The sequence below is a fragment of the Pogona vitticeps genome, chromosome 2 (genome assembly GCF_051106095.1).
Source record: "Pogona vitticeps strain Pit_001003342236 chromosome 2, PviZW2.1, whole genome shotgun sequence".
In the NCBI taxonomy this organism is placed as follows: Eukaryota; Metazoa; Chordata; class Lepidosauria; order Squamata; family Agamidae; genus Pogona; species Pogona vitticeps.
This window is the reverse complement of record NC_135784.1, coordinates 139,522,838-139,539,159: the sequence shown is the minus strand read 5'-3', so window position 1 is coordinate 139,539,159 and position 16,322 is coordinate 139,522,838. Positions and strand designations below refer to the sequence as shown.

The 16,322-nt window shown below is 41.7% G+C and overlaps 1 protein-coding gene and 1 long non-coding RNA gene across 4 annotated transcripts in view; both read right to left on the bottom strand.

The window, feature by feature from the left end:
- Positions 1-255: 255 nt before the first annotated feature.
- Positions 256-1,409, bottom strand: LOC144586289 (uncharacterized). The gene is made up of 2 exons (XR_013541028.1): positions 827-1,409; positions 256-471 (listed from the first exon to the last, which is right to left on the bottom strand). It is a non-coding gene; the product is annotated as an uncharacterized LOC144586289 (long non-coding RNA).
- Positions 1,410-6,392: 4,983 nt separating this feature from the next.
- PCYT2 (phosphate cytidylyltransferase 2, ethanolamine) overlaps positions 6,393-16,322 on the bottom strand; it is a 32,977-nt gene continuing 23,047 nt past the window's right edge. For all 3 annotated transcript variants that reach the window (XM_072990659.2, XM_020814316.3, XM_078384253.1), the window contains exons 7-13: positions 16,159-16,297; positions 14,636-14,718; positions 14,446-14,523; positions 11,174-11,239; positions 9,883-9,948; positions 9,127-9,215; positions 6,393-7,620 (exon numbers count right to left, since the gene is read on the bottom strand). In XM_072990659.2, the coding sequence (XP_072846760.1) occupies positions 7,488-7,620; positions 9,127-9,215; positions 9,883-9,948; positions 11,174-11,239; positions 14,446-14,523; positions 14,636-14,718; positions 16,159-16,297 (654 nt within the window). In that variant the 3' untranslated portion in view covers positions 6,393-7,487. The remainder of the gene's footprint in view (positions 7,621-9,126; positions 9,216-9,882; positions 9,949-11,173; positions 11,240-14,445; positions 14,524-14,635; positions 14,719-16,158; positions 16,298-16,322) is intronic.

Sequence of the window (16,322 nt, the reverse complement as noted above, 5' to 3'; positions counted from 1 at the left end):
AGGAGGTTGAGAGAGGAGAAAGAAGGAGTTGCAGGGAGGATCCTGGAAGAGCCAAGACCCTGATGGACGGATCCTGTAGGATGACGACCTGGACAACGAGACCATGCCCCTGATGGAAGGCCTGACGGGGCAGACCATAAGAGACTGGGTTCTCACTGATCTACCGGGAACATAGAACAATAGTTAAGGAAACCCGTTCCTGTTTGAAGAATGGAAACCCCTTCCAGACCCATTGGCAGGAGAAAAGACTCATAATCATGTTCCAGACACTTGTTTATTGTTAAATGCACCAATTTTTCACCTGCTTTGAAGCAACAAAAATCTACTGATTTCTTTGAGCCAAAAGTTGAACCCTCACATCATGTCTTCCTCCAGCTGCCTCCAATTCCCTCTCTCCAGCTACCATTATATCATTGGGGAATCTCTAGATTTTCTGCAACAGCAGCATTCTCCAAGTCCAAGTTGTGCTGTCTTTTGAGAGAGAACAAACCATTAATAAAACCCAAAACATGAAAACTCACATTGACTTTTAGTGACTAGCCTAATGTATGGAAAAATATCTTCTAACAAAGAAATAATTTACCAGTGCCTTTGCATGTGATGATAAAGCCACAGTTTATGGCTGGTATCTCGAACATTCATTGATGTTTGCCCCATTTATCTAACCAGGATAGTTATAATTATAATTATTTGACTATCATATAGTTAGCTAATCTTTCAATTCCATCACACACAATGATCAAGGAACAGAAGCCAGACTGTGATTTGTAGGAAAGGACAGGTTTTGTTTCTCAGTAGATAGAAGCAGAGCATATCTAGCACTTACCTTCACAGTGATCCCAAATCATCTTTTTACTTTTTCCCAAGGGGATTCTATTACATAAAAACCATGGATATCCATCAGGATTTGTGCTTTGGATCAGTATTTTTGCAACACTGCAAAGCCATGCACCAAAGCACCCATGATTTCCATGGTGCAGTCTTATGATTGGACTGTTGTTTGGGGCAGATCAAGTGTCGCGAGGTCCCCTTCTTGTCTTTTTCCAAACTTCTTGAAGACAAGAACAGCGGCAGTTGGAATGTTTAAGGTAAAAGGAGGAGTCAATCTGTGCGTTGTCCATGGTCCATCCTTGGTCAGTGTTCTGTGGAGCCAAAACGGGCCAGAGTATTTTCAGGAGCCATGCACTGTTTTTTTCTCCCCTCCTTCCAGTCTCTAGACACTGTCTCTTTTGTTCTCTCTGTACCTCTTTTCCTAAATGCTGCTTCTCCCTGCCTCCCAGGGAACAGCTGGAGCATTCTTGAAGGGACAGTGTGGCAGGATAAAGGCACAGTTGAAAGGATTTTTAAACCCTATGTAACCCTTCAACTGATATACAACTCAGCTTAGAAACACATTAAACATTTCTCCAAGAGGATACACACACCTTCCCAAATACCCTGTGACTACTACGTGACTTTAATTGGGTTTGAGAAAGCCCAATTCAACTACTGACTTTTTTCATTGTATCGTCGTCATTGTTTAGTTGTTTAGTCGTGTCCGACTCTTCGTGACCCCATGGACCAGAGCACGCCAGGCCCTCCTGTCCTCCACTGCCTCCCAAAGTTGGGTCAAATTCACATTGATTGCTTCGATGACACTGTCCAGCCATCTCATCCTCGGTCGTCCCCTTCTCCTCTTGCCGTCACACTTTCCTTACATCAAGGTCTTTTCCAAGGAGTGTTCTTTTCTCATGAGATGTGTAACCACAATTTAAGCCGGACTGTGTCAGGCTCTACAAACTAATAATCCAAGCATTGAAACTGGAACAGCAGAAGGTAAGACTAAGCACAGGGACAGGCAACTTTGGTAGAACTGGAGGCCATTTTTCAGCCCCCTGGGTTCTATGGATTGCCAAATGCAGCTGCCCCCAAAATAAGAAAATAAAGAAGGGATGAAACTGCAAGGGGTCAGAAGTCCACATTCCGCTTTGGTAAATGAGTGGGTTTTTTTGGTTTACAATATTGTGGGTGGGTTTTTTTTGTTTGTTTTTGTTTGTTTGTTTTTTGCAATCTATGTTCCTGGGGACTTCTAGGGTGGGGGTTATTCACCTTCCTTTGTTGGGAGAAATTATGGGGGGGGGAAGCAAGAAAGTCTAATGAGGCTGGAGAGCTGCAAAAACATGTGGCCCCCAGGACTGCTTTTAGCTGGAAATAAAGTTGCTTTTAAAAGCTTTGATTGAGAGCGGCAACAGTAAACAGCTGCCATTTGAAATTCATGAACCTTTGGTATATAATTCATTCATCCCCTTTCTCATTCCCTATGGGGGGAAACAAACTGTCAGCAAACAGAAGCACAAAAAAGAAGGGACCCGCAGGCACTTGAACAGAAGAAAAATGCAAAATGCAAAAGGATTTGTGATCAGAAAGAGCAATAAAGTGTTGTAATTCCAGCTCTGCCAGGCACTGCTCATTGCATCCAACTGAGTGGAGCTGAAATTCCAGTCCTGGGCTGTGTTGTGGCAGAGATGGTAGAAATTAAATAAGTCTGACATTTTTAATAACAATTTTGAATAGCTGGAAGCCAGCAGCGGCCTCTTCCTATGGAAATGTACAGCCTACAGTTGATTTTCCACTTTGGGCTGAGCTGTTCGCGTTTAATGACAAATTCATTCCAAATCTCTCACTTTGCAGAAACAGCAGGGCCTGGAGGAGTCTTGGCTCTCAGGGAAATTAATTCAAAAATTGTAACGAGCCAAAGATTAAAAACAAACATTAAATGCTTGGGAGGGCTGAAGTTTCAGGACATAAGTACTGGTTTGATAGGTTAGAAGTGAGAACTCAGAAATAACAGCCAACATGCAGACTGCACTGGCCCACGAAAGGAGAAAAGTGGGCACCTGGGCCCTGCCACCTCTGTGTATGGTACAGGTGTAGTGGTGGTGGAGGTTTCAAATTACATACCACCCATAGTGCTTGGAGGACTCTTTGGGCAGTTTATAATAATGACACTTTGTCTGCCAGAACCTGGGTACTGTACTCATTTTACTGACCTTGGGATAATGGAAGGCTGAGTCAACCTTGAGCTGTCTATCTGAGCCCATCAGGATTGAACTCAGGTAATGAGCAGAGGCTTGACTACAGGACTGCAGTTTGTCTACTGAGCCACGGGGTTCAGTTCAGACATTCGGAGCCTGAGAGGCTCAACAACAAAACTGCAGGGAAAACTAAATAGGTTGTATGAATACTGCTTAACAGGCATCACTCCTCTATTTGAAAGTATCCCGTGTAAAGACTAGCTTTCCAAGTGGCTGCTCTACAAAAATCCAGAAGATTTTTGGACTTGAATGCTGCTGAAGGTTGTGAGCCATGATACCACAGGGAATTACTTTGCTTGAAGTGGAATAGCAGGCATCTATTCAGGCCTTGATCCATCTGACCAAAGTTCCATGGGTAACGTCCTTACCTATGTTTCTTGAGTAAAAAGAAACAAACAGAAAATAAGAAAATCTAAAGTGTCTCATTTTATCGAAGTAATTTTTAATTGTCCTTCAAACATCCAAGGAGTTCTACTCTGTTTCCAAAGTAGTGCAAAGTTTCAGACAGAAAGCAAGCAAGATGACCTGAGCCCTAGGAAAAACTGAACTTATTCAGGAACAAATAACAGATCCAAGCAAAGGACTATCAACTCTACACAGTTCTGATCTGGAGGTGAGTGTGCCTAGCTTGGAAACAATCCTAGCTGATATAACTGCTGTCAGAAAATACACCTTCCACAAAATATACTTAAAGGAAACCTTTTTGAGACGTTCAAAGAGAATCCTGGTAAACACTTTGGGGACTATATGAAGATTACAGGAGGAGAATCTATGAACTGCCAGTGGGGCCCTTAATGGCATACCTTGAAGGAACCTTTTAGTGTCCTACTGTGTGTATGATGAATTGCCTTTCCTAGAGGGTAGAATTTACACTGGGGCTGCTACCTGTCTCTTTAAGGTATTAACTGTTAGGCTCCTAGCTGTGTCCCCTTGCAAGAAATCCAGACTATCAGGTATTATGACTTTGCTAACCTGCATGTTCTTTCTTTTATACCAGCACCTGAAACCCCTCCAAATAATTTTGTAAGGTTTACTGGTGGAGTCCCATTAGGATGTTAACATTGTGTGGACCACCTCCTCTGAATAGCCTTTATTTTGGAGGGATTCCCTTTCAGTCTGAGTCTGAATGGAAGATTGTTCCCTGACTGAACAGATATTTAGTGACTGGTAATTTTAATTTGCTGAAACTTAGTTCCCAGAGAATGGAAAACCACACCTTTAATGGCTAGAAGTGACCTATTAGAATGACCTCCTGTAACTCTGTTCTTATTCTGTTGAGGGCTTTCCCTAGCAGGGCTATAGAGAATGCACAAAGCAGACCTGGGGGCCACTGGACTGTGAGAGCATCCACACTGGCTGCTCCTGCTGTCCAGTACCAGGAAAATATCTTCCCATATTGTAGTTTCCCAAGAATGCAAATAGATCTATTACTGGCTTGTCTAGATTCCCAGTAGATCAACTGAACACCAAGGTGACGAGACTCCATTCTGTTTGATCTATGTTTTCAGCTCAGTCAATCCACACAAGTGTTCACAGTCCCTTTGATGTGTTTTGCCTCTAGAGAGATTGGACTCTGCCCATTTCAGGAGAGATGACACTTCCATCATCAGATAGAAAGAGTAGATTTTCCTTGAGGATTCACAAAGGCTTTTATGTGTCATTTGTTTGGATTAGAACTGCCTAGTCCTGGACTAGGCAAGAGAAGCCGATGAGAGCTAATCGGATTGCTGTTAACTTCAGCTAGTTTATGCTATAGCTCCTTTCCTTCCTCAACCATTTCCCCTGTGCCATGATGGTTCCAAGATGAGTCCCTCCCCAAGCCTGAAGGCTACCATAGGTTGCAATTTATATTTTCTGTGGTTGAAGGAAGAACTTGCTCTTGAGGAGAACAGGGGATGTCCTCCACTCAAGAGAGAGTGCAGTAACTGGGATGGCACCACTATCCTCTTTGGAGAAGAATCTCCCTCTGAAAAGGACACAGAAGCCCTCATAACTGGCATGCGTGAAAACATGCCCAGGGTGTGCAGTCCATGATTGATCAACAGATCCTTTAGCCAGTTGCATTACCAGTATATGCAGATGCTCAGTCACCAGGTACACATGCTGAACTATTTTTCCCTTCTGCCTGTAGGAGGAAATACCCTGCCTAGGTGAGTGCCAATTATCATTCCCAGATGTTGAACAGATTGAAAGGAATACCATATTTTTCCATGTACAAGACTATACTTTTGTCTAAAATCTTTAGACTTAAAAATTGAGGGTCATCTTATACATGGAAGTAAGCTGCTTTCCTCTCCACTTGCAAAGCCGTAGTAAAAGGAAAGCAGAGATCAAAGCACTGCAGGATGGCTTTGATCCTTGCTTTCACCTCTGCTTACTAATTCCCATGGGGCTTAGCAAGTGTAGGGGGAAAGGATCAAAGCAACCCCATGGCTGTATAAGGGGGAAAGGGATCAAAACAATCATACAGTCACAGGATTGCTTTGATCCCTTTCCCCCTCCTTTTGCTGAGCCCCATGGGGCTTAGCATGAAGGGAGAAAGCAGGGATCAAAGTGATCCTGCACTGCTTTGATCCCTTTCCCCCTACACTTGCTAAGCGCCACTTAGATTTCTTAATTTTAGGTTAGATAAGTGGAGTTGTCTTATATATGGGGGTGTCTTATACACAGAAAAATACAGTAAATAGACTGAGGTTGCCCAGGTTAGACTGGTTCTAGAGAGCCTCGATGTTCAATTTAACATCTGATTCCTTGCTCCAGAAGAAGCCATTCTAATCAGAAGCTTGTTGAGATACAGAATGTTGTTTCCTGAGGTACTGGTGCTACCATCAATTTGGTGAACGCCCTGGGTGATGGGAGACACCACTGCGACACAGCTGCTCTTTATGCCCTGGACTTTGTCTTTCACGTACAGTGGAACAACAGTGAACCCAACAGTATTGGAGATGAGGATAGCAGCAGCTGGTGGTGCCAGGCCACAAATGAAAATAAGGCTTCTAACAGCTATGGTAGCTTTAATATGTTTGCATGCACTGTGGGCCTCACCCTCTCAACAAAAGAAATTCCAGCTACTTTTCTTGGATTACCAAAGGGTAACAGTTGGCAAAACTAACAATGAGTCTTGTGGCACTTTAACAAACAACATGTTCCATGTGCCTGCAATGGTTACAATGTGTTTTACCTCCATCACCATATAGGATGATCTACCACTCCCATTCTTGCTTACAAAGGAAACTGCATCTTCTTTGCTTCATCAGACAAAAAGCCTTAACCACCTCTTTTCAGTTCTAAGTTTAACCGCAGTCACTGACACAAACAGAGGTCATCAACATTTTATTAATGTCCACTGCTGAAAATGTACAAGGAAGATAGAAAAAGGTTCACCAGGGCAGAAAAGAACCTGTTCTCATGTATAGTCCTGTGGTGTTCTGCATCATGCATGAGAAAGAAGCCTCAGACAAGTGATCTGTGCCTGATCCTCACCACAAAGCATCCAACGTAAACTATAAAAATAGTCAGAATGCTCAGCTCAGGGCACAGATGTCTCAGTCCCCCCATGAAGAACCACAGGGCCAGTGTGGAGGTGGATGAAACCCTGTTGTGAAGCAATGTACTGGGACTTTAGGAAATAATTCCAGCCCATGATGAGATTTCAAAAGATTTACAATATATTGGGGACATTAAACATTGTAGCCCCACCAATCTCTTGCGTAGCCATGGGGCCGAAAAGAACAGGTTTGAGCAGTAAGGAGGGTAAACAACGCCACTGGGTGAAGGCTGGGACTCACTAAGCTCTATCTAATGTTACAGCTTCTAAAGATTTGAACGTATCATATTCAGCATAAGGCAGTGTAAGTAGTTATGGACTGTTTCTTCACACACACACACACACCCTTTGTTTCCAGATAGGCGATGTGTGGCTAGACTGGCTGCAGCGTTTCTCAGGAGAAAAGGGAAAGCCTCACGGACATCTGACCCAACATCAGCAGCTACTGTAAGAACTGAGTGCCTTCGGATCCTAACAGTGCTCCGTGGACTATCTGCCAGACCAGAAAGGACGGCATTAAATATAAGAACATTGGCAGGCAGAAATCAGAGGCATATTCCAAAATTTATAGATTTCAGAAGTAGTCGAGCAGAGATTACCCTTAATCCCTAGTTCCAATAGGCCAAAAATTGCCTGAAAGTAAAATCACACAGAATTGCAGACATTCATTGGAATTAAAACCTGTTATTGGGAGGGTAATGTTAAAAAGTGGGCCTGTATCAGCTCAATAGCAGCATCCTGGCTCTTCCCCACGCATAGCTGGTGCAACTGAAGCCAGGAAAAATTAGGACCACAGGCCTTGGTGAGGTTGGCAGCGGTATCCTTCTCCTCTAGGAGGAGAGGATTGTGCTGCACTCTTCTCCTTGCTAACTCTTAGGGTCTTCCTGGCCACTCTGGCCTGCCTTCCACTGGGCAGCTTCTTCCTCTTTTTTCTTCATGGCCTCCAGCACAGCCAATTCCTTGGCTTCTTTCTTTTGGTTTCGAGCTTCAAATTCCAATCTGCAATGGGCAAAAGACCAATGAACAGCATGGAATCTTATCCCAATGTGTCCTTTCAAATAACTAGGACAAGGTGCAGGGGGTGAGAAAACCATAAAGGGAATATACTTAAATATTATCAGGATAGCGTGGAGGAAGCTCTAGGTCAACAGCCCAAGCACTAGATTTATTTATGTATCCTCAAATGGCCCAGGTAAGAGGAAGCAGCACCAGAAAGAATCTAGTGTCACAATGTACTGCTTGATGCAGAGGCACATTCCTAAACATCATCTTCTAGCAAAAAAAATCAGGCATACATTTCTTCTGTATCCTTACTGGTAGCCAGATGCATCCTACCAATGTTAACAAAAATCCTACGCAGTTCTTAAGGAGGCATGTGGGCCTAAGTATAAAAGGAAGCACACTCCTGCCATTATCACACGGAAGCTGGAAACATGGCAGTCTGACAAAGGGGAAGCTGCTCCACTCAGGTAGCCCTTCTATGTGAGACATGGAATGACTGGGGGGGGGATGTGGCTCACATGGAAAAGTCATCCAGCTGCAGCAGCCTTCTCACTGGAGGGGCGGGAGCAGCACTCTGGCTTCTATGCACTTACTATGCACAACTGAATAAGGCCAAAGAGAAAGTAAGGACTATAGACAGCATTGTGTGTGTGTTGTTTGCCATCAGGTGCAAACTGACTAACTAACAAACTTAATGGGGCTTTCGAGGTCAGTGAGCTATTTAAGGAAAGTTTTACCAGTACCACCCCACTCCAGTAGCTTCCGTAGCTGAGCAGGGATTTGAACCCAGATCTCCTGAGTCCTACTCCATCACTATATGCATTACATTACACTGGGTGTAGACAGCAGTACATCTCTCCAACTTCTGCACTGAATGCAATGCTCCAAGAGAATTAACTATACAAACGTCTGTGGTTTGTTCATATGTATATAGTTTATTCTGGTTGCAGTATTGTTTCCAAAGAATGCAACCAATTCTGGGACCATCAGAACCAACAGCTGGAATACTGTAGACAGAAGATTAACATAGACATGACATTACAGGAGGCAAGAACTCCAGAGCTCCTGCTCCGAGGCCCCCTTTTGTTTTTGAACATTTAAATGGCTCTATTGTTGACATGTTCCTGTCTAGAGCCTTCTGTTTCCTTCTTATTGTTTTTTGGTTGCTGAGCTGATAAGAGTTCAGTGGGTAGCAGGGGCAGGCAATAAAATCCCCTCTGTGCTTCCTGGGAGAAAAGCCAACTGAAATCTCCCAGAGCAGTGTGACAGATGAAACAATGTGCCCTGTCACCTGTGCAGCCCTGGGCAAGCTGCACAGTCCCGCAACACAACAAGAAGGAGGGCCTGGTAAACTACTTCAAAGAACCTTATACCTATTAAAACCTTAGGAAGTCACCACTGGAAGCCAATAATTGTTGATTATTTTTCAGGGGTTTTTGACATAGTACAGTGTAGGTCTTGTTCTATCAAACACAATATGAATCAAAATTAAGACCAACCAACCTGTTCTTGATTATTCTCTTCACGATCAGATCTGTGGTGAGGATGTTGCCACTGTCCACTGGGTGGAAGATGCCACGCCTCTTGGGTTCCTAAGGACATGGAGAAGATAAGCTTGATGAGGAATGGAAGAAAATGGAGGAAAAAAGTCTCTGTATAATAAATAATAATCTCTGTAATAATCTTTATAATAAATAATAATAATCATGTACTGTCAAGTCAATTCTGACTTATGGAGACCCTTTTCAGGGCTTTCTAGGTAGGAAGTACTAAGAAGTAGTTTATTTTTCCCTACTTATTGGGAAATCCTGGAACTGTGCAGCTTGTCTAAGGCCACGCACGCTGACTCTTCTAGGAGTTATGCTGGGGAACTGAACTCCCAAATTCTGGCTCTGCAGCCAGGCATTCTCAAAGAAATTAGCATTAAGCATATGCCAAAGGATACCCAAAACTCCATGGCTTTGTGTCCTAAAGCACGTAAACAGTGTGTAAGGCAGCTGCGCTTATGGAAGGCAACAAACTGCCCCTTCCCCTGCCATAACGATGAAAAGCTTTGCACTTGGTTAAATAGATGGCAACCAAGTCTCACAAATAATTAAATCAAGCTGTGTACTATTACTGTATGACCGGTTACACAGTTGTTAAAAGGAAAAGGAAAACCCACACATCACAGAAGGAAATCTGCCTGTCATGTGCTTTGATCTGAGCTATAAACAATATCAAAACTAATGCAGAAACAAAGAAGGATATTCTTCTTACTTCATATGGGTCCGACCCATCCTTATCTGGTACCACCTCAGTCATCCCATGGCACACAAGGTCCACCTGTAGAAAAATAGCAATATTCACAATCTCCCTCACTATCATCCTCCCCAAGATCAGCAACAGGCAAAAGGAGGATCTGAATCTATTGGTATATTTGGAATGATTGTAATAGTAGCACATCCATGATAACTGCTGACAATTAGCAGGAACAAAATTACTCTCCTACCCCCATTATTTTCCTGAAATTAGGAAAGTCAGGGTCACAATGAGTAGATGTGTAGGTAGAAGGGCTGTGAACACCATTCAGTTCTGGTATGCAAAACAAATTCCTAGGCTTAGAATTTAGTCATTCTAAATACATGTGTTCTTTGTCCTAGATGTCAGCTGATGGGTCTTGAGGCCCTTTTACAAAAAGAGCAAATCTTGCAAAGCTGAAATTTACCTTCTCTGTTTAACAATTAAGAATTGAGATGCTGCCAATCCATTACCGCATGGATGGGAAACTTCCAGATGGGAAACTTCCATGCTCAACTCTGGACCCTCAAAAAGTCACACTTTCTCCAAAGACACCCCCACCTCCCTCAGAATCATTACAAAATGGTGTGGGGTGATTTTCCTGGAAAAGGCCCCTTGTGCCATCTGACAAAAACAGTATTTTTAAAAAATAAATTAAAAGCTGTTATGTGTAAAGAGTCCTAAGGCAGTTCCTGAAAACGCCTCTGCAAAGGCACACGGTGCAATTTATTCAATTAATTTTAAATATCTTTTTCTTTCTTTCTTGGGTTTTTTTAAAGTATGGGTTGTGTTGGAAGGGCTACATTTGGGTCTTTGGGTGGCACATATTGCCCACCGTTGTATTACACGTACAATGTGAATAAGCACGAAATACAGACAAGACAATCATGGTGGAAACAGCAGAGATACTGGCCAAGACTTTTGAGCATGCCCCCTTTCTCAAAAACTTTCTGATACAACAACCCCAACCCCTTATCAGGCAGGGATGTGTGGACAGTCTGCACACAGTGGACATGGATCCTTTAGAAAAACTTCCTCAGGAGAGATAATGACTGACCAGATAATTCTGCATAGTTATAAAGATGCAGATGATGTTTAATGCCTGAAATAAAGGTGAGGCAAAATGACCTCAGTTGCTCCATTGAAATAACTGCATGCATTGCTTTAGGTCCGCTGAGGTGCAACTTGCATTGTGTGCATACTGAAACCTTCTATTTTCATGTGGAAGCATGCAACTAAGCAGCAATCACCAACAATGCCATACACTCACCTTAAAGTGATCCAAAAGGTCTGCAGAAACTGCATAGGGAGCTCCGATCACCACTTCAGACACATACTAAAGGGATTGAGGGGAAGGGAGAGAGAAACGCCAGTCAGGATTCTGGATTCTTACACTTGCCCACGCCCAATCTAGTTACTGAATTCTGAATGTAAATGGCCAGGAAAAAAAACATGGTTGTACTGCCAGATTCCTTGGTTGACAGAAACCACAGAACAGAATTTTTTTAAAAAAAAACTGCCATTCCAAAAGGCAGAAATGGAACACTGAACGATCATTATCAGAAGAAACAAAAAGGGTCTAAGGAAAAGGGGAAAAAGTCCAAAAAGAAATAAATATTAATATTGAAAAGATTATTAAATATTTAAGTATAAATAGTCCTAGTTATCTGGCAAGTTTGAAAGAAAATGATTTTAATTTATTAAAGCAGGTAATTATGAAAAAGCCGGCTGGACAACTCAGTGGTTTCGGTATCTGACTGTCGAGCCAGAGGTTTGGAGTTTGATTCCCAACTGTGCCCTCTGGGAGTAAAGCCAGCTGGCGTGGCTGTGGGCAAGCAGCAGAGTTTCAGGGTGCCCCCCAAAGAAGGGAATGGTAAGCCACTTCAGTGTATTCTCCACCTGGAAAACCTTGCAAAGAGTCACCATAAGTCAGAATTGGTTATTATTAGCTAATTTAAGGGAAATTAGATTGTCAGTGTTTGGCAGAATTGCAATATGTAAAATGAAGATATTACCTAAAATCAATTTTCTATTTATGATGTTACCAATAAAGATTAGAAAGAGTTAACGGATTAGCAAAATATGATAAAAATTATTTAACTCTTAATCTTGCTTAATCTTTATTGGTAACATCATAAATAGAAAATTTATCTTAGGTAATACCTTAATAAGAAGAGATAGTAGAGATCTCAAAAAATGGAGGTTTATGACTGCCTGATTTAAGGTTATATTATACTGTCAATTCAATAAAGTATATATCTGCTGTTATATCTCAGCCTAATAAATTAATCTGGTTGAATATGGAAAGGCAAGAACTATATTTGAACTTGGCAAATATCGTCTTCTTACAAGTTAATAAAAATATAGTTTAAAAATTGAAAATCCTTTTAATAATATATTAAGAGAAAGTTATTCAAAAAGATGATAATTGTTCTAAGATGTGCTGGAGAGGGTGTCAAAAAAGAGACACTTATTTTCATATGTGGTGGGAATGTGAGTATATGTAAATTTTGGCAACTGGTTCTAAAAGAAATTAATAAAATACACAATTTAAACTTAGCTGGTTGTCCTAAGATAGTGCTTTTATCAATATTCGAAAAGGAGGTAGAGAAGTGAACAATGAGAGAACCAGTTTCTAATCTGGGGAGAATTTATTGATTTTGTAATGATAAAAGGAAAGGGACAAAGTTTAACACATGTGTCTATGCAATTTTGGAAGGGAAAGGGCCCCTAAAAGGGTAAATGGTTTAAGCAGTTACTCAATGGTTCTGGTGGTGGGGTGCATTGTGTATGTAGGTTTTTTTTATTTTATCTTTGTTTACTAGATGTTTTAACGTTTATTAGCTGTTGTAATTGTGTAAAAAATTTAAAAAACTAAGGCTCTAAGGAAAAATTTGGTAACTTTTTACAGAAAACTGAGGATTTCTAAATTGGTAAAAAGTTCCTATGTCTCATAAGACATCTGGAAACAGTTGAGCAACTTCTGCTAAGGAGTCAAAATCTGTTGTAGATGTGAGTAATAGCACCGAGTGGGATGCAGGGCTAGCTGCATTTGTTGCAGCTAACTTTGCAAGCCATGTCTATCAGAATTATTTTGCAATTCTATCTGCAGAGTGCAGTGCCTAGTGCTGACCTTATGATGGTTAATAAAGAGCAATAATCGTTCTGGAGTCTTACAGGGAGAGGAAAAATAAAGCCTTGCTGTTTATTGACTCAGGAAATCTAAGATAAATGTATGAGGAAACAGTAAATAAAAACTTAATACAGAAGACATTAGGCTTAGCTTCAACATTTGCAGAACTGTCCTCTGACTAGAATGGAGCAAGAAGAAGCAGGAAATAGCCTCAGAAAAATAATAAAAAGGAAGCCGAAGAGTATCTATCTACATGTAGTTCTAATACACATAAAATAGTAAGACACCCGGGCTGGCTATCTGTCAGAGAGATCAGCTGCTACAGCATTGGTGCTCTATTCTTATAGTGTACCTTCAACCGACTTATTATCTACCCAGATTTCATAAAAACCACCCATGCTTTTGTTTCATGATCTTGTTTTAAAGTAGCAGCATAAGGGGAAAAGGAATTTATATGTTTAGTTCATGCTTTTTTGTAACATTTATTCTGATACCACATTACAGAATATGGGTTCTAATTAGTATAATATTCTCTAAACTGATGGGCATGCTTTATTCAGCACTGCAAACATGACACAAGAAGCTGCCTTATAAGTCACCTTATCTCTATATCCAGTCCAGCACTACCTATTCTGACAGGTAAGAGATCTGTGGTATTTTAAACAATGATATAGTCTATTATTGATACTTGATCATTTTAACCTGTAATGTTCTGAATTCAAAGCACTGTGGCTTTATCACTGAGCAATGGCACCTTTCCTAATCAACAAACGGTTCTAGATGTTATTTCATGAACATTAGGAGTCAGCCACCTACAAATAGCATAATTTTAAACATGCAAACAATCCTGAAGTTGGCCTTTCCTTCACTTCAGATTCAGAAGTACCAGACAGGTTTGCAAAATATTACTTTATTGTATTCTCAAAGGCTTTCACGGCCAGGATCTGATGGTTGTTGTGGGTTTTTCAGGCTCTTTGGCTGTGTTCTGAAGGTTGTTCTTCCTGATGTTTCGCCAGTCTCTGTGGCCGACATCTTCAGAGGACTGGAGTAGGAACTCTGTCCATGCTCCAAAAGCATGCTCCAAGAGCATGGACAGAGTTCCTAGTCCAGTCCTCTGAAGATGCCGGGCACAGAGACTGGTGAAACGTCGGGAAGAACAACCTTCAGAACATGGCCAAAGAGCCCGAAAAACCCACAACAACCATTACTTTATTGCTTTGTGGAATGTGCACAGAATTATCTGTGAGACTTTCATGGCACCTGTCTTCCACAAAATTTAAGGTAGTATTCTTAGGGTTACAAAATGGTCAACCAGACTCACACTTCCTTTGCTTCAACAGGATTTCCTTTATCTGACGCCTTCAGGCTATGCTTCAGTTATAACAGGAACAATCTAGCCAAACACTTACCCTGCAGGCCAGAACGCTGAGAGTTCGTTCATGCACATTCATTATGGGATAGTTTTTACCTTTGTACAGATTGACCTCCTGAAATTTAATCACAGCAATCAAAACCAGCACAAAAATACACTGTATTCCCAACCTTCCCAATGGAGATGAGTTGAACTCCCTGCCCAAATCCTATAACACTGATACCCACCTGGTCAAAGTGCAGCCCGACAATGATATAAGGTTGTTTTGCCATCTGGTGCACTTTATCCAGGAAATCCACATGACCAACATCTGCAGGATATATGTTTTAAGGAAGACCATGTATGGTGTAAGGGGAGGATAAAAATATTTTAAAGATTTAGAGATACTTTTACTTCCCACATAATGTGATCATTTATCTTCTTTCTGTGGGTCTGCACATAGACATTCACTGCAGGAGCAGCTAAACTGCTATGGAAGTGCAATAATTGCATTGTGTGCTGTGTTGTTTTCCCCCATCCCCACAGGCAAAAAGAAACTTTAGGTTTCAAGCAGGCAGAGAGAGAGAGAGAGAGAGAGAGAGAGAGAGAGAGAGGAGTGCAATCACAAGGTAACTGGCAGCCTTAAGAATGAGGTCTTAAGAATGAGGCATAAACACTCCAGACAATGCTGCAAGGACCCTTGAGACAGCCGCCTCAAGAGGACTGACAACTCCTCCCATCAATTTCTGGACTCTTGTCTACAATCTTTCTGCATTATTCATGAAGGAGTTCTGCTAAACCTGACGAAGTGAATTTTTCTCCATGAAAGCTTGCAATTTGTTTGATTTTTTAGTGGTCTAATAAAAGGCATTATCCACCCTTACTCTTGTGCATTGTTTACAGTCACCCATTCAGGACCAGACTCAAACACAGGGAAACCAATTCTGCAATTTATAACAGAAACCTTGGCACAGTGCTTTTGCCACCAGCACCCTAAGAATAGTACTCCTACACTTTTAAAACTAGCTTTCATTTTAAAAAGGAGCTAGTGTGAAACGTATAAGCATTCATGCAGCATTCCCTCAAGAACAAGAGCAAAGTAAGATAAGGATGCTAGTTGATGCACTATGAAATGGGGAAGAGTGTCAAACTTTAGGACTGGAGAGAAAGATGTAGCCTATCCTGTTTAAAACATGTTTTACACACTCTCTATTGGCCTCATCCCTCTTTCAGTAGTTCTGGTAGCATACTGGGATGCTATGAGAAGGAATCTTCCTATTGAGGGACGTAATACAGGCTGACTAGGGTAGAATTAACTTCTAGAAATAACTACAAAGGTTATTAGAATCTATAGCTCCTGTGAGAGCCATTCTAGGCCACATCTTGACTCCCTTGGGCCACACTAGCAATCCCAGTTACAATCTCTTCTAAGACATGTACTATACTAGCTGTGCTGTGACATGACAGTCCCTACACATTTCTAACAATTCAGTATTAACCCGGGCTCAGGGTTCACAGTCTACCACTAGATAAACTGAAGCAGAGCAGGGATGGAGCCAACCATCTAAAGAATTGTTTGGGAACTGAGGGGTCAGCATTTCTAACAGAACTACTGAAGTTCATTTGTGCTGTTTTTTTGTGAATAAAAGAACCTCTTGAGATCTGAGATTCAGACAATACCAACATGGGGTGTCAGAATGCCTCATTTATCTTGTAAGCAACCCACTCATTCCATCCAACCCCCCCCCCCTCCAAACAGACGAAAGGATACGAAAGAGGTCAAATGCACCAGCCACGTAGATTATGGTATCTCCTGGTTGTGGCTCCTTGCCAGATGCAAACTGGATTATCTTCTGGGATGTCTGCAGGAACTGGGAAACTCCAGTCCAAGGGCTATGACCTCTAGGGCACTACAGAAAAGAGTACATTTTCAAT